This window comes from Phaseolus vulgaris, chromosome 6 (genome assembly GCF_051622355.1).
Source record: "Phaseolus vulgaris cultivar YP4 chromosome 6, ASM5162235v1, whole genome shotgun sequence".
NCBI classification, from domain to species: domain Eukaryota; kingdom Viridiplantae; phylum Streptophyta; class Magnoliopsida; order Fabales; family Fabaceae; genus Phaseolus; species Phaseolus vulgaris.
Window position 1 is genome coordinate 37697024 of NC_143503.1, and position 21327 is coordinate 37718350.

The 21327-nt window shown below is 33.9% G+C and overlaps 4 protein-coding genes across 6 annotated transcripts; 2 read left to right on the plus strand and 2 right to left on the minus strand.

Annotated features, from left to right (window-relative positions):
- Positions 1-442: 442 nt before the first annotated feature.
- On the minus strand, positions 443-3774 carry ABCF4 (general control non-repressible 4). 2 transcript variants are annotated; one of them, XM_068641322.2, is made up of 2 exons: positions 3643-3774; positions 443-2896 (listed from the first exon to the last, which is right to left on the minus strand). In XM_068641322.2, the coding sequence occupies exon 2, from the start codon at positions 2885-2887 to the stop codon at positions 716-718; it is 2172 nt and encodes a 723-aa protein (XP_068497423.1). In that variant the 5' UTR covers positions 2888-2896; positions 3643-3774; the 3' UTR covers positions 443-715. The 2 variants fall into 2 exon arrangements, with proteins under 2 accessions (XP_068497423.1, XP_068497422.1); XM_068641321.1 differs by having other exon boundaries at positions 3635-3774.
- Positions 3775-6886: 3112 nt separating this feature from the next.
- On the plus strand, positions 6887-8571 carry LOC137832935 (mitogen-activated protein kinase kinase kinase NPK1). Its single transcript, XM_068641340.2, has one exon. The coding sequence runs from the start codon at positions 7285-7287 to the stop codon at positions 8308-8310; it is 1026 nt and encodes a 341-aa protein (XP_068497441.1). The 5' UTR covers positions 6887-7284; the 3' UTR covers positions 8311-8571.
- A 322-nt stretch (positions 8572-8893) lies between these two features.
- FRS11 (FAR1-related sequence 11) lies at positions 8894-12280 on the minus strand. Its single transcript, XM_068641339.2, has 4 exons — positions 12111-12280; positions 10845-11855; positions 9955-10398; positions 8894-9811 (listed from the first exon to the last, which is right to left on the minus strand). The coding sequence occupies exons 2-4, from the start codon at positions 11823-11825 to the stop codon at positions 9194-9196; spliced, it is 2043 nt and encodes a 680-aa protein (XP_068497440.2). The 5' UTR covers positions 11826-11855; positions 12111-12280; the 3' UTR covers positions 8894-9193.
- Positions 12281-14802: 2522 nt separating this feature from the next.
- LOC137832936 (uncharacterized) lies at positions 14803-21033 on the plus strand. 2 transcript variants are annotated; one of them, XM_068641341.2, is made up of 14 exons: positions 14803-15121; positions 15504-15623; positions 16137-16196; positions 16294-16395; positions 17647-17730; positions 17799-17917; positions 18024-18125; positions 18288-18404; positions 19428-19493; positions 19607-19673; positions 19978-20031; positions 20118-20207; positions 20441-20479; positions 20568-21033. In XM_068641341.2, the coding sequence occupies exons 1-14, from the start codon at positions 15098-15100 to the stop codon at positions 20685-20687; spliced, it is 1164 nt and encodes a 387-aa protein (XP_068497442.1). In that variant the 5' UTR covers positions 14803-15097; the 3' UTR covers positions 20688-21033. The 2 variants fall into 2 exon arrangements, with proteins under 2 accessions (XP_068497442.1, XP_090160090.1); XM_090303964.1 differs by having other exon boundaries at positions 14840-15233.
- The last annotated feature ends 294 nt before the right edge of the window (positions 21034-21327 follow it).

Consider the following 21327-nt stretch of genomic DNA (forward strand, 5'->3'; position numbering starts at 1 on the left):
CAATAGTCATATTCAATTTCAGCCTATCCCCGTAATCAAAACTCCTAAATCTTATTGTCCTTACACTTACGCACGAATCTTTTCATTCCCTTTCCTAGTATGAACCTCAACATTATACATTTTTTTTCTTCGTTATTTGAAGGGTCCAATCATTTGCTAATGGGAGATGAATAAAATGGTTTGTTGGGTATGAGAGTCCAACCTACAGCAAAATTGGTCTCATTCCTCGAAGTTTTGTCATTTTCAGCACATAAGTGGCTACGTTTGATTAAGTTGAAAATCACGGAGACATAGTTTATATTTTTTGCACGTTTCCTTGTGGATCATATAAGATCTGCTGCGACTGGAAGATATTAATTTTGTTTTTGTATAGCAAACTTCATGTCTGGAAATTGTGGGTTGTATTAATGTCCGCTGGGTTGATACATATTGGGCTTTAAAATATTGAATCATGAATATGTTTATTTAGTCATAACAGATTGAATTACACGTTGCTATATCATGAACTTTGGTAACCCAAAACCTCACCAACAGCATTAGTAGCATTTATCGCAACCTAAAATTACACTCAGTTGCTAAATACAGGAAAGGGGAGACAAAATCCGGTATCGGCAGGAGGAGCGTCATCTTTATCAGAAAAATATAGGAAGGCAAGAATATAGATATATATGTGGGGAAATTGTCATAAAAATAAATTGTTTTAAGAAAAAGCAGTTCAATCATCAACTTCAGCTTTAATCTCTCTCAGCAAGTCATCCTTGTAATCCTCAAATGTTCCAGGGAAAGTTCTGACAGTACCATCCTCGACAACCCAAATTTGACTCCTTTCTTCATCATCACACACACGTGATATCAATCTTGAATCATGACTGACGAGAACAACTCCACCAGTGAATTCATCCAGTGCATCTGCCAATGCATCAATACTTTGCATGTCCAGATGATTGGTGGGTTCATCTAACAATAAAATGTGTGGCTTTGACATGGAAATAGATGTGAAGACAACCCGAGATTTCTGCCCTCCTGATAGTTTGGCAATAGGAGTAAGATGGTTATGACTCGGTAGCCCAAACTTACCAAGTTTTGCACGAACAGCCTCCTGCTTGCTGAGTCCCTCCTGATCTGGATGGAGACGCAGAAGATACTGCACAGCTGTTTCATCCATTGTTAGAAGGTCCACAAAGTGTTGGGAATATCTTCCTATCCTCAACTTCTGACTTCTTCGGACTTCACCCTCAGAAGCAACTAAATCACCAGCTAGAAGATTCAACAACGTGGATTTTCCAGCTCCATTAGGCCCAACAATGGCAACACGAGTCCCCATATCAATGCCAACATCAACATCTGATAGCCTGAAATCCTCTCTGTTTGGGTAGCTAAAGCTGACTTCGATGAGCTGCAGAAGTGGGGGTGTAAGCTCAGTGGGTTCAGGGAAGTGGAATTCCACACTGTAATCCCTCCACTTCTGAGGAACCTCTGATGGGGCATCATCCTCATCAACCTTGCCCTTGCCTTTGGTTTTAGATGCTTCCTTAGCTGCTGCAAACTTAGCTCGATCCTTAACCTTTTCTTGCTGGGCGCGGTTTCCACTCCTTTTAGCTGCTTTCAACTGCTTGTCATAAATCTCATACTTCTTATTCATCTCTTTACGACGCTGTTCATATCCACTCTCAAAATCATCAAAATTTCCACGATAGAAGTGAAGTTTCAAATCATGGAGATGAACAATCTCAGTACATACTGTATTGAGAAAATCTCTATCATGTGAGACAACTACCAAAGTTTTCTTCCAACGGCACAAATACTCTTCCAACCAGAGAACAGCCCTCAGGTCGAGATGATTTGTGGGTTCATCAAGCAATAATAGAGTTGGTTGAACAAAAAGGGCTCGAGCTAAAGAAATTCTCATCCTCCAGCCTCCACTAAAGGATTTTGTAGGACGGCCTTGCATATTCTTCGTAAAACCCAAACCAGCTAATATCTTTGATGCCTGAGCTTCGGCAGCATCAGATCCCATCAACTGCAGTTTTTCATATAGCTCTGCTAGCTTTTCTCCCGTATCATCTTCATCATCATCGTCTTTGTCTACACTTTCTTCAGCAGAAACTGCATTCTGAAGAGAGGCAACCTCTTGTCGAATTTTAACTAGTTCTTCATTAGCTGAAACAACAGCTTCAAGGGCTGTCTTGTCATCACCAACTACCTCCTGCTCAACCAGAAGGACATCAATATTCTTGGGTACTGGTATCTTCCTCCAGGCAAGAAGTTTCAGCAGTGTGGACTTGCCCTTTCCATTGGGTCCAACCAAACCATACCTCTTCCCATGAGATATCTTCACTGATGCATTCTTCAGAAGTTCTTTACCACGAGCAGACACAGAGAAATTTTCTATTGTTATATCTTTCACATTAGCATCAGCATCATCATCTCCATCAAGCACCGAAGCTCGGCTTCCAATCACCACAGTGAATGCATCACGATCGTCCCTAAGAGCCTCCTTCTTTGCCTGCTCAGCAGCATGGGCTGCTAAAATATCCTTCTTTTCACGCTTTTTCAACTCTTTCTCAGCAATAGGCACATCAAGAGGCTTCAAATCAGGCTTTTGCTGCTGACTTCCCCGTTTGGAATTTTGCTCCTCCTGTTCTAGGAGATCATCATCTTCATCATCAGACGGAGGAAGATCAATACCATCAGTGTATGCAGAAGCTTTTGGAGCAGATTTTGGCTTTGGCTTACTAGAGGTAGAAGAGACTTTTTTGGGTTTATCAGGCTTTTCATCCATGCTGGCCAGCATGGCAGAGACAGAAATTTTTTCCTTCTTGGGAGCATCTTTACTTGCCTTGGTCTTCGCAGATGGCCCAGCATCCTCTGCCTTTTTCCTTCCCATTGTACAAGACTGAAACAAGCAGAAAACATATTAATTCAAGTCAACTAACCTTACACCATTATTGCTATGCCCTTTTTCAAACAAAAACTTGTACCTGAGCTATTCAATAGTAAATGTGAACATGTATGTAATAATGACATTAATATAGGCTTTGCACATTAAATTTAAAATGACATATGACTGTGCGTACTTCTTTAAACACATATAACAAGATATTCTATTGATAGTTTTCAATCTATTTCCCTAACAAATAAAATTAGAGTCATCGTGTTTCATCTTTATAAATTACAATTCGTTTTATTGGATGCAAGAGTTATCTATATATACACACACATCTCCAGATGTCGATGTATAAAGCAACCAGAAAGTGATAAAATCATTATATGGCGTGTGATCTAAGGAGGAGTGATGAAGAGAAGGAAGTTAAATTGAAGGCATGCAAAAATTCGAATTACAGAATTGATGTAAGAAAAAATGTTTCATAGGTAAATAAGGAAATCGAATAGATTATATACAAAGGTGCAGGGAAGTATTAAAGAAGAAGCAAAAAAGCAAGAGACGAAGATGGCGGATAGAAATGCAATTTGTTGAAGCGATCGAAATTAGAGAAAGTATAAAGGAAGGGACAGAGAAATTGGAGATGCAGCAGATCACGGAAGCACAGAAAGGTAAATGACGGAATGGGTAAAAGAATTGTATCGGAAAAAGGAATGAAGAGAAGAGAGAAGAGAGAAAGCATCGGAAAACCTTGGAACCTGATTCAGCAGCGGCGGCGGCGACGAAGTTGGGCACAGTGGAGTGGAGTTAGGGTTTCAGTCCAAACTTCGATTTCGTTTCACCCTTTCTTATCTTCTTTTCCAATTATATACCCTTTGTTAAAACTACACACCATTCTCTTCATCAAATAAATGTTACAAAAACGTATCTTTTTACCATTCTCTTCAGGATAAAAATTTATCTATGAAGATAAAAAATATAATTATTGTTATTTAAATATGTTAGGATAATATTATTTTTACAATAAAAGATAAATGGGAAGAGATCACCTAAATATTCTATAAATAAAATAAAAGGATGATCTTTAAAACACAAGATAAGTATTATTCAAAATAATTACACGTAATTTTTATACTGATAAGTGATTTAATTATTGGATAAGTTTATAAGTTTTTCTCATCCAAATATTCAGAAGTTGTAGTTATAAGGAGGTAATCTCGGATACCATCTTCAAACTTTCAACCTTTATCTAAACGAGAATAGTATTTAATTATTATTTTTAAAATTTTAAAATAATTAAACTTTTTCTAAAAGTAATTAAAAAAAAACCTTTAAATTTATCAAAACTTATAATTTAACATTTTTTCATTCCATTTTCTACCTTTTATCTTTCAAGTTTGACCTTATTATTTTTTCTACATTGTACATGAATGCCCTTCTCATAACAATGGACAATTCTACCATGTTTTAAAAAAATATAACATATTTAATGGCTAAATAAGATATATATTTTTGTTTTTTAATATCAACCGACTACACATATATTAGATTGAGTGAGCAACACTTTTTTGTTGGTGATACTTATTTTTGGCCACAATTTTATAAAAAAAAAAACTTGTTGAAATGTATGTATATAATATTCTCAGACAACTTTTTAAATGTTATATTTCTTTAAATTTCGATTTAATGCAATTTTTCTAAGTTTAATGAAATCTTGGATTTTATCTTTTATCATATCATATTTATTAAATTTTTAATTATTGGTGATTGCTATATTATTCATATAAAGATATTGTTCCTACCAAAAATGGATTAAGAGAGTTTTAAAGCGGAAAAGAGATGACTTTTATATACCAAACGTTGTAATATTGACCAATAGAAGGAGATAAAGAAAATTCACATGCAAAAAACCCTAAGATAAGTATGAGAGTTAAAAGTATAAAATAGAGTTTTTTCTACATATTTTTTTGTATAGTAGTATATATAGATCCTCAACGATCATTTGATTGACTGTATGATTATCATTTATTATTTATTGTTTCATAAATAATTATTCATTGAGTAAGTAATTTTATTTATAATCATCATTTACGAATGACTTGATAAGAAAATATATACAATCATGCAAGATATATATTATAGATATATATTATTGAATATTACAAATTGTAATATAAATATGATAATATGAGATAAATATGTAATTTTGTGTGTTTCAAATGAATTTTTTGAAAGGTTTTATGAGAACAGTGTCATTTAATTAATTAAATTGTGAAACTGCTCTCATACCCCATCCAAGCAAAACCACCCTCTTAAACTTTGAGTTATAAGGTTTGTTATGAATGTAGTATAAATAATTTCTTCATTCTTAATTAATTTCACTTAAACTTTTATTAACAGATTAAAAATACAAGACATTGTAGAGTTTAAGATCTTAATATTTGTATGCATTATTTCTTATAATAAAGTTTCGCAAGAGATTATAGAATTCAAGACCTTCATGTTTATGTATTGTCTTTTTAATTATCTTCTGTTAAGTTTTGCAATATTTGAAAATAAACATTATTAGAGAGTTAGATGTAATTCCCTAATTAAGATGAAATATAATATTTGAAGTTTCTCTCATGCATTTGAAATTGAATTGAACTATAATTGTACACATAAGAAAGAGTAAAAACATTATTTTGATGCTTGGATTTATTTTACTGTAAAACTTATTTTAATTAAAAAAAATAGCACACTCATTTAGAAAACCTATCATGATGCAATTTGTCCCTCACTAATTAATTCTAAACAAAAAATAATATCAAATTTTTCTATTCTTTATATTTTGCTAATATTTTTTAATAATCGAGATTTTTTTTAATCATCGAGAATTTGAATACGACACATGCTTAATGCTAAAAGAGTGAAAATGGATGACATTAGATAACTATTATCTTGTTTGATATTTAAATTGATACTTTTCTTTAAAAGATCTTATTTTTTTATTGTTTGAAAACTCAATCGAAACCAAAAAAAATCTTTAAAATAAATTAAGACACCCTTACCTTGAAATCAATGGTCAGACTTGAATTTTTGGATAATAATAATGTGATTGATATATTTATTATTTAATTAAAATAAACTTACCCATAGTATTTAAATGTAAGTTTTTAACCAAATAATTTTAAGTTTGGTAAAAACAAGATAAACTCAATGTAAGTGTTATAAATTATATACACGGTTCACACGATACGGATACAAAGATACATATAATTTATAAAACGTAGGATACGAGTCACGATATATATATATATATATATATATATATATATATATATATATATATATATAAATTAACAATAAAGGTTTATGTGCACAATTATATTTTAGTTGTTTTTTTAGTAGAAATATATTTTTCATGATTGGTTCAAAAATATTTATTATTTATTTTTTATAATCATAATAAAAAATTATACAATAAATTTGAGTTTTAAAATATTAATGTATTTATCATTTTTAAAATTGTTTGAAATTGTATTAAAATGGTTAGAAACCCAACAAATATTTTTTTGAATCGAACACTTCATCAATATGTGTCCTACGAATGTCAGTGTCCGACACAAACACACAATTTAAGAGGCTGGCGTGTCCGAATCTCATACTTATAAACCTAAGCTTTTCATCTAATTTCTTATTTTGGGTTTCTTTCTTGAGAATCCAACACCAAATTTACACGTGGGAATCTCCAGCATTGTGTGGTTCTAAATGAAGGGAGAAAGTCAAAGTTAATTATTTTCTTAATTTGAAAAAAAATGCTAAATATGAAGATCTCCATTGGAATAGTTCAACCTTGCTACATTTGTAAGCAATTAATGTATGTGTTATGGTGTCCTTTGTAAAATAGAATTGAACACAATGCATTGTTATCTTTATAATATTATTTATTTATTATTGTTTAGAAAGTAAGAAGAGAGAGTTTGCAAAAATTAAGGAGAGCCAACCGTTAACGGGTAACTGGCGAAAAGGGTGGGTTTTATATAAGTCAGAGTCTGTTGGTTTGGTTTGGTTGTGAGGGCCTCCTTCCTTGAAATTATTTCAACAACTTCAATTTCAACTTCTCCCAAAGCCTTAATCTGTTTAAGCACTCTTACTCTGCTATCAAAGGAAGGGGGTTCCCTCCCTAGAGCGGTTTTCCGATTTCTCGGAAACCGCTCTACCTTATCAACAACCACTTCGAAATCACTTGTAAGAAAGAACAAGAAATGTTGGGGATGAACAACAACATATAGCAACGCATTGCAAGCTTTAACTTTTGTCTGTCCATGGAATGTGCAGGTGCATGCCCATTGTATTTTGGATTGAATTTGAACAAATAATCTTGGTGGGTGGCGGCAGTAACTAGGAGAAAAGCCAGTATGTGTGCCATCCGCCAATGGGTTTGGCCTAAACCCTGTAAATGGGTGAAGGGAAAACTGATTGGATGTGGATCTTTCGGCACTGTTCATTTGGCGATGAACAAATCCACGGGTTCCCTTTTTGTAGTAAAATCATCAAATTCCAGGGCTGGACGTGAGGCTTTGGATGAAGAGGTCAAGATTCTGAACACATTGAATTCTGAACACATTGTCCAGTATTTAGGGGCAGAGGAGGAGCAGGGCAAACTGAACGTTTTCATGGAGTATATGGCAGGAGGTAGTTTGGCAGACGTGGCTCTCAAGTTCGGTGGGTCATTGGATGAAGAGGTGGTTCGGGTGTATACCAGGGAAATTCTTCACGGGCTAAACTATCTTCACCTTCATGGAATTGCACACTGCGATCTCAAGTGCAAGAACGTGCTTTTGGGTCCACCTGGGAATGTCAAGTTGGCTGATTTTGGATGTGCCAGAAGGGTTAAGGACTTGGTAAAGTCCAGTGGTGGGACCCCTCTTTGGATGGCTCCTGAAGTGCTGAGGAACGAGTCTGTGGATTTGTCTGCAGATATATGGTCCTTGGGATGCACAGTTATTGAGATGGCTACTGGCACGCCTCCTTGGGCTCATGAGGTTTCAAATCACATTGGTGCTGTGCTCAGGATTGCTCATGGTGATGGTATACCTCAGTTTCCACCTCATTTCTCCAAGGAGGGTTTGGATTTCTTGAGCATGTGCTTGCAGAGAGACCCCAGTAAGAGACCTACGGCTGAGCAGTTACTTTCTCATCCCTTTGTTACCTCAACACCTTCTCAACAGCAGCCTGCTTTCTCACCCGCAAGCGTCTTGGAGGTTCACAATTTCAAAGACTCTTGTGACATAGGTGAATTAGAAAGTTCAGTGGGGGATGATTTCTCATTCACAGACAGATTTGCATCTCACAGTGATTACTCCAACGGAACACCAGTATGTAAAGCGGAAGACAGTGCTTTGGGCTCTTCAGGGAATTGGATTACAGTTAGATCAGGCTGAAACATTGATGATAGAAGTGTTAATGTAGATAGACAATTTCAAATGTAAAGCTTTGTGTAGGAAACGAATAGGTTCTCAACTTTCAATGGCTTTTCCTTTGCATTTCAAATAACTTTGTCACCAAAGGAGTACTGTTGTATAGCCACAACTTCGTTATTAAAGCTGTCTGTCGTGGCATAAATGATGAAAGTTTCTACACCATTTGATTTTTGATATTAAACGAAAATTTGTTTGTGATTAATCAACATAGTTTCACTTCAAGTGCTATCTTTATTAAAAACTGCATACCTTGTGTGCGTGTGTGTGTATATATTGAAGGTGGGAATACGTTCTTATTATGACCACGTATGTGTAATTTAAATTAGAAGATGCTAATTACATAACTTCTAAGAGAACTATGTGTATTTCTCTTTGAATGTTTATTATTTCTATTTTGAACAAAGAATTAGTCAACTATACATCAATCATGTCACTAATCGAATCCCCATTTAATCTTTGAAATGAATCAAGTGTGTGCGTTTTCCATATATTCGGGTATCATCCCTCTTTTTTCTTAAATTTTTTGCCTTGCTACAAAAAAGAGTAATCACACTTAGCCGCATTCTCTTACAACAATCTTCGTAATCTCTATTACAAACAACTTCTCTTCTATTTTTTCAAATATGGCAGAGATATTTTGCAAATACAAAAAGCGTATGTACAAATTTACTATACATTTGTACAAAATAGAATTATTGCCATACAGAAACTTCACTGCAGAAGTTGAAGTTAATTGACACCTTCTACCCCCTTCAAAAGGTTCCAACATAGCATGAGAAATCCTATAACTACGCTTTCTCATAAACAGTTTGGTGTAATCTCACCCATTTATTGTATCCAGGAGTCAAAGATTCCTATTAATGGAAGAAATATCTCGGCCACCTTGTAAAGAAATTGGTTGCTCTCTTATGCGAGACAGAAGGATGGAAACTTGTTCTGTTGCAATATCTAACCGTTCCTTAGATTTAGCAGATTCTGTCATCAGAGATGAAACCATGTTTTGTAATAACTTGACTCTTTCAGCATGCTCGTTTGGTGGACTTTGAAGAAGCTTAGTAGAGGGCATGCTTATACGACGCCATCGAATAGGAAGATATCTATCTGGGATCTGAAAGCAATTTCCTGTTGAAAGAACTCTAAGGGAATGCCGGCAAAGAATACCAGTGAACTCAAACTGATGGCAGCTACAACTTATAATTCCCTCTTGAGGGCCCCAATAAACTTTCCGACCTCCCTCGGCTTTGGTGTGGTGCCTCACAAGAAAACCATCTTCAATTGAAAACGATGCATAATGTGCAGCCAGCACAAGTTGTTCTTGAAGCTTTGAAAAGGCAAAAGGAGTGAGGATAGTGGCTGCGTGTGATTCCATAGGGGCCCCTGTTTTGAGGCAAACATTTTGGAGATTCTGCTGCATGGTTTGTTGTTCTCCAGTTTGATCTTTAAAATCCACAGCAACAGCTACCTGATTGTGCAAAAAAAAAAAAAAACAAGTTAAAACGCAGATAATGATATTTCACTACAACATTGGATAAAACCAAATCTGCAAATACGCTTTAAAAACCAATATAACAATATCCAAACCAGTTGAGACATTAAGAACAATACCTGTTCAACAAAGTGTGCAAGGCGAGTTTGTGCACTTAGAAATCGTTGAATGAAAGCATTGATTGACTTTGACTGACCAGTTGAAGTCATTCCAGCAAAAAAATGGCTTCTCAGAAATGGCAACGCCCAAAGAGAGCGTGAACTATATAAATTGACCATGTGCCGATTGGAATGCAGCCCAAAAGAACAAACCATTTCCCTCCAACCTAGTTCAAAATCCTCAACTGACTCAAGATTATAAAGCCTGTAGAATTCAGCCTTCCACTCATTGTACCGTTCCCCCAGAACAGCATTAAACCAGGATGGAAACTTTGCTACTATCATCCATATGCAGAAAGCATGTTTTGTTGTAGGCATTTCTGTGCATAGTGCTTCTTTGAGACATATATTTTGGTCGGTTAATATAGTCTGTGGAGCCTTCCCATTCATGAACCCTAAGAAAGCCTTCCAAGAAGGTGATTTATACAAAAAAGAAAAACAAAAGGAACAGCAATGTAAATTAAGGAGATGCATAACTTCTCATAAATTTAGATTCCACAATTAAAAAGCGAAAGAAAGAAATTTTCAACAACATTCTTGTCCATTGCAAAATAATTGAAAAGAAAACGGAACTATGATAAGGTGGCTTACAACATCTACCAAAGCGCAGGCTACTCAACAAGAAAGGTTTTGGAGAGAAGGTAATTTAATTGGCATTCACTCATTACCACATAAACATTACTATGTCCTAGAAACTGCCATGCTGTTTATGGCTTCGATATAAAATTTGTTGCCCTTCCATTTCGCTTATTTTCACTAATTAGAGCAGTGTGTAAAAAAAATTAAGAGCCCACGACACAATTTGAATAAAAAACCAAATAATATTAACATTGATAACTTCATCACAGTACCTTCAGTGCCCAGGAAAACGACCTCACGGTTTCATCCCGTAAAAGTGTGCAGCCAAAAAAGCAAGGCATTCCATAATTATTTATTCCAACCCATATCCCTAGCGGCATGTCAAAAGCAGTTAGGCGGTGTGTTGTATCAAACACCACAGCGTCACCAAATATTTCAAACCACTGGATTGATGAAGCATATGACCAAGCAATATTCTCCAAACGGTTGTTTGCATCAAGTGTGTACTCAAATTTAAAATTAGGGTCTTTCTCCTTAATATTTCTGCACATTCTCAATAAATCCAAGCTTTCTTCTTCTGGATCTAATTTCCTAAATGACTGGAGTAAATTCCTTACGTCTTTTTCAGTAAAAGGCAAATATCCAGGTTCCACACACTTCTCAAGCTCCATAAGCCTCATCATTTGATGAACAGAAATTCCTGTTTTGGCAAACATCAGTATTCGATTTTTGTCAGCATCCGAGATAGTTCTGTATGCAGGGAGAAACCGAACTTGGTTTGGTTCCAGAAGTTCATGATTATGGTGGTTAGCAAAACCAGTGACACGCCATTCGGGAGCTCCAAATTCCGTTGTTTTGCTAATCCGCATGTACGCCTGACACCCACAGCGAGAAGACTTTCTATTTCTCTGAGGTTTACTTTCAGTTGATGTTTTGGCAGGAGTGTTGCCAGCACGGTGACAAACAAAGTAGCGCCTGGTGAGCCCTTTTCCAACACCATCTTTTCCTTCTGTGCGGTGACGTCTAATCGAAAAGCCACTCCTTTTGGCAAATTCACTATAGAACTCGTAAGCAGCATCATGAGTGGCAAACCTCTGACCAATGTACGGAATAGCATCATGTGTTGATTCCAAGGAGAGCCTGGTTTCATCAGGTGACTCCTCGGCGCTGCTTGCATCATCCAAAGACAGAGAGCGTTGGTCGGAGACATCATCATAAACTACCAACATAGATCCAGCATCTTCAGACATCATATATTTTTCCAGTGACAATACTCAGATAACCTATGGCAAATATTTTAGGGAGGAAACAGAGTGAAAATAATAATCAGCTGGCATGAGCAGAAAGATAAAAATACAGTCAACATTACAATACAAGTTAACGAATCAGTCAAATGTTTATTGCGTGAAAGAAAAGAAAAAAATGAGAAGAATTGCATGATGAAAGGAATGCAATTGTATGGTTTTTGAAGAGAAGAGAGAATGAAAATGCGAAGAAGGTTAGGTTAAAGGAAAAGAGAGTGAGAAAGAGAAGCATACAGAGAAGGGAAAGAGCGATTGAGAAGAGCGAAGCGGTTGAATCGCGAATTGGGTGGTTGGATCGATAGAGAAAGAAACGAGAAATGAAGAAAAGCTCCAAACAGTTTCAGATATAGAGCCACCGGCCACGCCACACATAGGGAGGTTAGGGTACACCTACACTCCGCAATTTTTATATTTCAAATTATTTCCTTTTTCTATTTCTAAAACATTTTTTTCTAAATTTTACTACAATTTCTGTAAGATTTAATCTTTCCAAAATAATAATAAAAAAAATCCATCCTATGTACAATAAGTGCTAAGCCTTTCAAATTTTCAACATTTCAAATTTATTTTGCTGGAAAAAAAATGCACTGCAAAGGAAATTTTTTCAACAAAAAAATAGGTAAAAGCCCATAAAACTCTCGCGTAAATCTATGCCTATATAAAAAAAATATGATGAATTTGAATAACTATTTTTTTTATGTAGTTTCTATTACTATTTAATATATTTCGTTTTATTAGTATAATATAATATTTTTTCATTTCATATAAATTATTTAAAAAATAAAATTATTTTTATTTTTTAAAAATTAATATTAATGGATAATTTTTATATACAAACTCATTCTCTCACTCTTTCTTCAATTCCTTATTTTAAGACAACAACATAAATAAGGAAATAATATATTTTCACCCTCCGTTTCCCCACTAAATTTCACATGTCAAATAAAATAACTTTAATTTCTAATTCATTTTCAATCACTTTTTTTGGAGCAACTTTGTTCTTTGATAAAATCATTATTATTTTGCATCTACCATCAAGTGAATCTTAATCTTAATGTGAATAACATCACACTCTTCGATCTCAAAATTACCAATGGAAGATGAGCAAAAAACATGAAGAATAAGAAAACTCAAACCGAAGAAAAAAAAATATTCATTATCTCCAACACCCCCCTCACGAACATATTATGAGTAGTCCAATAACAATCCGATAGCGGATAACCTGATAAGTCTAACAAACACCCGCTATGATAGCTTCAAAATGACTTTGATACCATATTAAGAAGTGAACTTTAAGCATAATTCAACCTCGTAAAACCAACTTATAAGATGAAGTTTGCATCCACTTATATATAATAAAATGTTTTTATCTCTAGTCGATGTAAGATCTCTAACATTAATCTTATTTAGTTGCTTATTACTCTCAAACTAATCTAATTGATCAATTGTCCCATTGTTCTAATAGTCAAAAGACCGTTTAATTGTTTATCTTGACGACTCCTCGACCATCAATAACTAGTAACTGGATAGGACATTAATATTAAACAACAAGTCACCAAGATTCACATAATTTAATGCGATTAGTTTACATAAAATTATTTTTATTTGAAGTAAATTAAAAAGTAATTTTTCTTCAACTATAAACATTAAACGAGCATACTGCAAAAGAACAAATTTGTTAATTGAAATATTATTTTTAGAAAATTCAGTAGAAACACCGTGTATTTAGGCCATCTTAAAGAGAACTTATATTATTTGAAATGAAGAGAATTGGCAAAACACAACTTCACTTACAATTCATTCACTCATCCAATTAACTCAGTTCTTTTATTTTAGTTAACCCTTTTAACTAATTATGTATCATCATGCTGCTTACTTTCACAATTCATAATTTAATTCACACGTATTTTCATTTCTAAATATATAAAAGTAATTTAACTTGTACCCAAAACGAATCTTTAGATACATTACTTACCTAAAATTGTTATTTTAAATTTAATAGTTTATCACGATAACTCTTTTCTATAAATTAATAAGTTACTAATATCTATTATTATTGCTGGAATGGTGCCAAGAGAAGAGAATATAAATAAATATAAATACGACGGTAAAGATAAATAGATAGAAAAATGATTTGTCTTTTATACATGAGATTTAATGAATTTATAGTTACATATTAATGTATGCTGTTTGTTGTACATGTGCGCATATTAATTATGACGTTTAAAGCAGTTAGTTTTTAATGTTTTTATAAGCCATTGATTTGTTGTAATAATAAACCATTAATTAAATAAGTATAATAAAGCTTTGTTAAATGATTTTTAATTATCCAATCACTTGATTATCTACCACAAACACTAACACACAATATTACTGATATTTATTTTAGTATAAAGATGTTTTTTTTATATGATTTATAATGATTTGTTTTTTATTTTTTAATCATAATAAAAAATTATAATTTTAAAAAATAATATATTTTTCATTTTTAAATATTATATTAGAATCATATTAAAATTATTAAAAATTTAATAAATATTTTTTAAATACTTTATTAATACATATTCTAGGACTTACGAGTATCTATATTCGATACGTGTTTTACGAGTATTTGTATTCGATATGTTTAAAACGAATATTGTCTGAGTCTCCTAATATCAAACCAAATTACACTAATTTTGAATATTGGTATTCGGTCCCCTTTCTTTAAAATTAAATTAAATTAAAAAGTTTCCAGCACACCACAGCCTTATTTTATATTTAATGCTTCATTCAATGCTTATTTATTACCTTTTCCCTCCCAAAATAAACATTATGCTTACATAAATAATTTTAATTTAATTTCAATAATATTTTCATACGTTTTAAATCACAAAAATAAAAAAATAACATTTTATATCGAACAATAAATTTGTTTGAGTTGTATGTTTGGCATCCTGAGCGAAGTACAACGTTGGTTTCTTACATGACACTGATTCTTTGTTTGTGTATATGTTTGCAGCAATAGCGATCTCTTTTATTCGGTCTTCTCCTTTTCTCCCTTTCTTTCTCCAACCAACTTTCTCTTCTCCTATTCCTTCCTTTCCCATTCTTCTTTCTTCTCCTTTCTTCCTTTTTCTTCTTTCAACCATTCTTCATTTCTTCACCTACAAAGCTTATCGTACGTAACACTTATACCCCTTTTTCGCCACCTCTCACAACTCTCTGCACAACCTTCAACAATGAAGTCTTTCGATTCTGTAACTGTAAGCTTCTTCCAACCTCTTACAACTCACTTTCTTCACTAATTTTTGCCTCACCGCCCATTAAACCTGCTTCCTACTTTCTTCATCCGTCAACTTATAACCACCTTTTCAGGTTCCTCTCTGCTCAAAATCTGTGATTCCCTGCAAGTTTTTTTCCATTCCTTTATTCTGTCACTTTCTGTCCCTCTGCCTTTCTCTACTTTCTTTTTCTGCGATTCGTTTCACATTTTCACCCACTCTATTTTCATTATTGATTTCTCTGCTCTATTGGCTGTACGCAGGATGTATTATCTGATTATAACCTTTCTAAGAACTCGTCAATAGTTTATTGAACTGCTTTCATTTACCCACTTGTTGCTATTCTAACCGTTGTCTTTGCCAGGGACTTGTCTTGCCTGAACCCAAGAATAGGTTGTTCCTCTGGAGTGTCCTCATCGTTGTTTCTTTGATTTCTGGTGCTTATTTCGTTGGAAATGCCTTTTTTGCTAATGAATACAAACAGGTATGTATTATTGTATTTCTATCCCCTCAAGTTTTAATCTAAGTTACAATACCTGGCAAATTATGATTTTTACTGTGAATTTTGTTGTATTGTTGCTACTCCCATTTTTTCTTCTTTATGAGAAAAAAGTATTATCAAACTGATATTGCCGTAGATATATATCTGGGAATTTGAAAAGGTATACTTATACATGCCACCTTAGTTGACTCTCTCTATGAACAATGCTTCGAAAGTGTTACTTTTGGTAAAGTGGTGGGAAAAATATAATGCTACATGATATTTGTTCATTTGAGCATTGGCAAGATGTATCTTCTTGCTAGTATTTGCTGCTCGCAATTGATTTAACAAAATTAAGATTCACAAACTTGGAGTGTCGAAGATTGTTGGTAGCACTCAACTTTTAGGCTCCCACAGTTTGTACTTCTAGTTGAATTTTAGTTAGTCTTGTTTTTATTTTCTGCAAGTGAAAATGAGTTTGCTTACTTGAACATATTCTGGGTATTTTATATGCAGAGATTAGCACGATGGGGACTAATTCGTACAATACCAGATTCAAAATCAAATGCTTGCAAGGTTTGTTATTTTGGGGGGAGAAATTGTTTTTTATATAGCTTTTAAGCTTACCTCTTTGGAACTATCTCTAATTCTCTTCATTTTTCCATTTTCCTAGAGACAATGCTGGCCTTTTGGAAGTGACGCATTGCCTGAAGGAATTATTGCTAGAACATCTAACTTGGAAATGCGGCCTTTATGGGACTCTGGTAGAGATCATGTATGTGTAATGTGTGCTTAATTCTAGTCCTTCATTTATATTACAGAAATTCACTTAAGACTCTTGTAGTGTTAATCTTAAGCTTCAGAAGATAAAAATGTTGCTAATCCACTGTAAGTTCAGTCCTTCCTTCCCCAAAATATTTTTGTTTCTACTAAAGTTGGTTCATTGGAGTTTGATCTTGAACAAGTAATTGATGTGCTCAATTAATGTTTTAACTCTGTTGACTTCTGTTGTACGTATTAAGAATTGGTGTATGGACAAGTCGGAATTATATTTTAGAATGTTACTTTTAGTGGTGTAATTTTACTCCATTTATTTTTAAATGCACGTTCTGTTTTGGATTATTGGAGTGTGCACAATGATGACTTGCTGAAAGATACGATGACTTGATCAGCATGCATATCAGAGAGAGGATAACAATAATTTGCTCCAGAAATTGGAATTGTTTTTTATTGCTCTCAAGAAATGCTCATGCATAAGATTAAAAGTCAAAGGAAAATAGTACTTTACCAGATATTAAACTTTAGAAGCTGGGACAGAACTCGCTTAGATGTGGTGATTCTACTGTATATTCTTTTGAAAACAGATATCTATATGTATGAGCACCAGTGAATAGAATTACAATGAAAAATAAAGACTGAAACAAAAAAGATAAAACAGGGTATTCAAAAGCCTCTCAACTCTTTGTCACTGTCCACTACTTATTTCCTGCCTCTCTTTTCTCTCTATTCCCTTTCTTCTAGGCACACAAGTCAAGTTTCTCTCTTGATTCCTTTGATTCCCTCTCTTGTGATCTGCTTCATTAAGCATTTGACTCTCTTTGTATAAATAAAGTTTAGTAAAGACCCACTGATTGAAAGGGACCAGCTTAGGTAAATAAGAGGATTACTAGGAGATTGGGACTCAGTTCTGTTAACAATAGAATAACTACTTGTATATAGTAACTAGAGGGATAAGGGGTGCTGGTTAGAGTCAGCTAAGAGTTGCGAGGAGGAAGTTGGACTTCGAAGGGAGAGAAGAAACTACCTGGGAGTTACAGAGGGAGATGGTCACCCCCCAGGATCTCTGGTTTAGCTGCCCACTGATACTGATCAGAGTGGTTTCTATAATAAATATCTGTTGTTCTATCAATTTCTGATCTTATCTATCACTGTACATTTGTTAAAATCCTGCTATCTTATAGGTTGATGGTATATGCCTTATTGATTTTCTTTCTATGCATCACTTTTTCTTTTCTTTTTTCCGTAGAGAATTATAAAGCGCCCATTGAACTTGTTGGCTATGGCAGTAGGACTTAAGCAGAAAGAAATTGTCAGCAAAATTGTTGAAAAGGTTATTATTGCTTCAATTTTTGTTTCATCTAAAACTCGTTATATCTGCTGACTCATGGCTGATGGCAGTTCTTGTCAAGTGATTTTGTTGTGATGCTTTTTCACTATGATGGTTCTGTGGATGGATGGAAGAGTTTGGCTTGGAGTAACCATGTCATACATGTATCTGCTATCAATCAAACAAAATGGTATAAAAGGCCCAAGTAAATTTGTTTTCACTAGTTTTAATGATCTTTTCTGAAGATTAAATTCATGGATAAAGATTGAGTGAAATAGTGCTATATCATGGCATAGGTGGTTTGCAAAACGGTTTTTGCATCCAGACATAATTGCCGAATACAACTACATATTTCTTTGGGATGAGGACCTTCTTGTTGATAATTTTGATCCGAAAAGGTAAGTTTTTTTTGCTTCTATTTTATAAAATTTCTTCGAGAGAGTAGGATGATACTAAATTTAGGGGTCTTAGTTGACTATGCTAGATGAGAAGTAGTAATTTTTTTTTCATCTATGGGGATTATTTCATGCCTCTTATAGGATTTGTTGATTATTTGGTAGGTATTTATCTATTGTTAAAGAAGAGGGTCTTGAGATATCACAGCCAGCTCTGGATCCTACCAAATCTGAAGTACATCATCCACTGACAGTCCATAAAGCGGGATCAAAAGTGCACAGGTTGACCTTATTTCCCTAACCTTTTGCAATAAGCAGTGTTCCACTGGTAAATTCACACCTTTATCACAAAATTACAGCCAACATGGCTCTGTTTAACAATCTTAAATATTTTGTAGTTCCCTGTCCTTATGGGGGTTACATTTAAAAAATATGTGCATACTCAGACACACAGCATCTCCACAAAGTGTACTACTCTGGAAAAATGTGCCCTAACAAAATATTTCCCTTGCTATTTATGTTACCAATGTATATGGACAAAGTTTTTCTTATATAGGAGACTTTTCAAAGCACTACTTTGGGCTTATGACCTCCCTGTAACCTTTTTTTAGCTTATTTTAATTAAATACATAACAAACCTGTCAAAGTAAAATTTGTAAGGCTTATTTTCTTAAGAAGTGGGCTTTCTTAAGATATTTCAGTAAATTTCATAGTTGAGCTTGTGAATGATAGAAATTTATAGAACTTAATGAAGTTGTTTACTCAAACACAGCCTTAATTGAGTATGCCTACAATTATTACAACATAACTGTTGAAAAACTGTCTTAAATGTTACCTTTGAAGAGACTCCAAAAAAGCCTAGTGGAGTGTCATAGTGTGGGAACCACCAGGACGTAGGCTCTTAGCAAGTTGAGATTCCATATTAGTTGATATAAATAATGTAGTCCTTACAAGGCATGATCAATTATCACCTTAAGAACAGGTTTTGTGGGAATTGTTACATCCAAATCCCAATTTCTTAGAGTAACCAACATGATACTGCATAAATGAACTGGATTATTGCACAGATCCTAGTCATTCTGCAGGTTACATTTCACACTATATGTATGCCTCATACACACATTACATCTCTGTAAAGTGTGGTAGTGTGGAAAACATGGACAAAATTTACCCCTATTATTTATAGGCGATTTATTTGCTGTTTTTGAGGTTGCACGTACATATATGCTACAGGGGATTTTTTACTGGGAATTATTGTTTCTAAAAAAAATTGCTAATATTATTTTTGTTGTTGTGTCTATACAGAAGGTATTATAAATTAAAAGGCAGTGGAAGGTGTGATGACGACAGCATTGCTCCTCCTTGCATTGGGTAAACAGTTGCACACTGTGTGTTTTGTACTGTTTTCTATTCAGTTAACTCACTGCTCATTCTTGCTATTAAATTGGATTCAGAATTAAGTATGGAAAGGATTTGTTTTGCAGTTGGGTGGAAATGATGGCACCGGTATTTTCTAAAAAGTCTTGGCAATGTGTATGGCATTTAATCCAGGTATGGATATTAAAACTAAGAAAATTTGTTACTGAATCTTATTGTGAAGACCATGATGAACTTTTTATGCTTGGAAGCATTATATGACATGTTAGCACAGATTTTTTTAATTACTTTTCAAGTCTGTCTGAGAACATTATATAACATGCTAGTACAGTTAGAAATATCTAACTTTCTATATAGTTGGAAAGTTACTGCTATTATTTTGTTCAGTAGTGAGTGAGTATATAATTTTTTAATTGAGCATGGTTTCTTCTTTTACGGTCATGTATTCATATTCATGCAATCATCTTTCTATCTGCAGAATGACTTAATCCATGCCTGGGGCCTGGATAGGCAACTTGGCTATTGTGCACAGGTAACTTGCTTGCTCCACAACAGCATATTCATATCAAGCCAAGTACTTCCAGTGTGGTTTTTACTCATCTCTCAGCCATATTTCAGGGTGATCGAATGAAAAATGTTGGTGTTGTTGATTCTGAGTACATAGTTCATCTGGGTCTGCCTACTCTTGGGGGCCCAAATGGCAATGAGGCAAGTGATTTCATGTCTACACATAGTGTAACTTGATGATAACAGTCGCACAGTTGTCTGAATTTAAGCCGATTCTCTATAAACTTCCTTGTTATTAAGATTTGTATGCTTGACTACTTCTAGTTCCAGTTGACAACATATTAAATCATAGTAAATCCAGGTATATCTATTTGTGTTTAGATTTTTTACTGATAGTCTAATGATTAATAAGGGTTTTTGTCCTTTGATTGCAGGCACCAACAGACTCCTCTGGAGGTAATGCTAGAGCTAAAGTAAGTAACATAATTGGATAATGCAGATTTTATGGAGCTTTAGATCCATTTGCTGCCCTTATTTGACAAAGCAATATGATACATGCAGGTTAGGATGCAGTCATACATTGAAATGCAGGTTTTCGGTAAAAGATGGAAAGATGCAACAAAGAAAGACAAATGTTGGATTGATCCATATGAACAGCAGGCAAACCTGACAACCCATTAGGGTATTTTGTTCATAGTCATGTTTGAAATTGACATGCCACATGGCTTCCGATTTTTGTTTCTAGTCTGAGGTGTTGGGTCTGGTAAGAGTTTGCAGGAGCTTTGCTCCCTTTACCATTATTCTACCTAAGCCATTCATTTCCTTTGTGTATAGGGTGTGGTATAGAGGTGTTCATATTGCATAGTTTATTTTATTTTTTTCAAGGAAGGTCAATGTAAAGAGGTGATTCAGAATGTAAAAGTTACATTTTGCACTGTCTTTTTCCAGGGAAGCAGGAAGTTGTGAGTGTTTTTTCCTAAATGTATGTTTTTCTATGTTCAATGATATTTTTCGTCTTTTATTTATAGCATATAGTCTCTATATTTTTCTTTATTGTTTTAATATTGATCTCTTATTACTTATATTTTTTATTTTATTATGCTGTATATTAAAATATAAAAAATATCATAATAGAAATTAATATAAGTTACAAATAAGTTATTTTAAAATATTACAAAGACAACTAAATTTTTTAAAAAGCAAATGATAACGAAAGCTACACAGAATGCTATACAAATTAATCCAAATAATCCAAATAGTGAAAGATAAATTACAAAATAACACTATTATATCATACTAACCCAATGTTTTTATTAGTTCT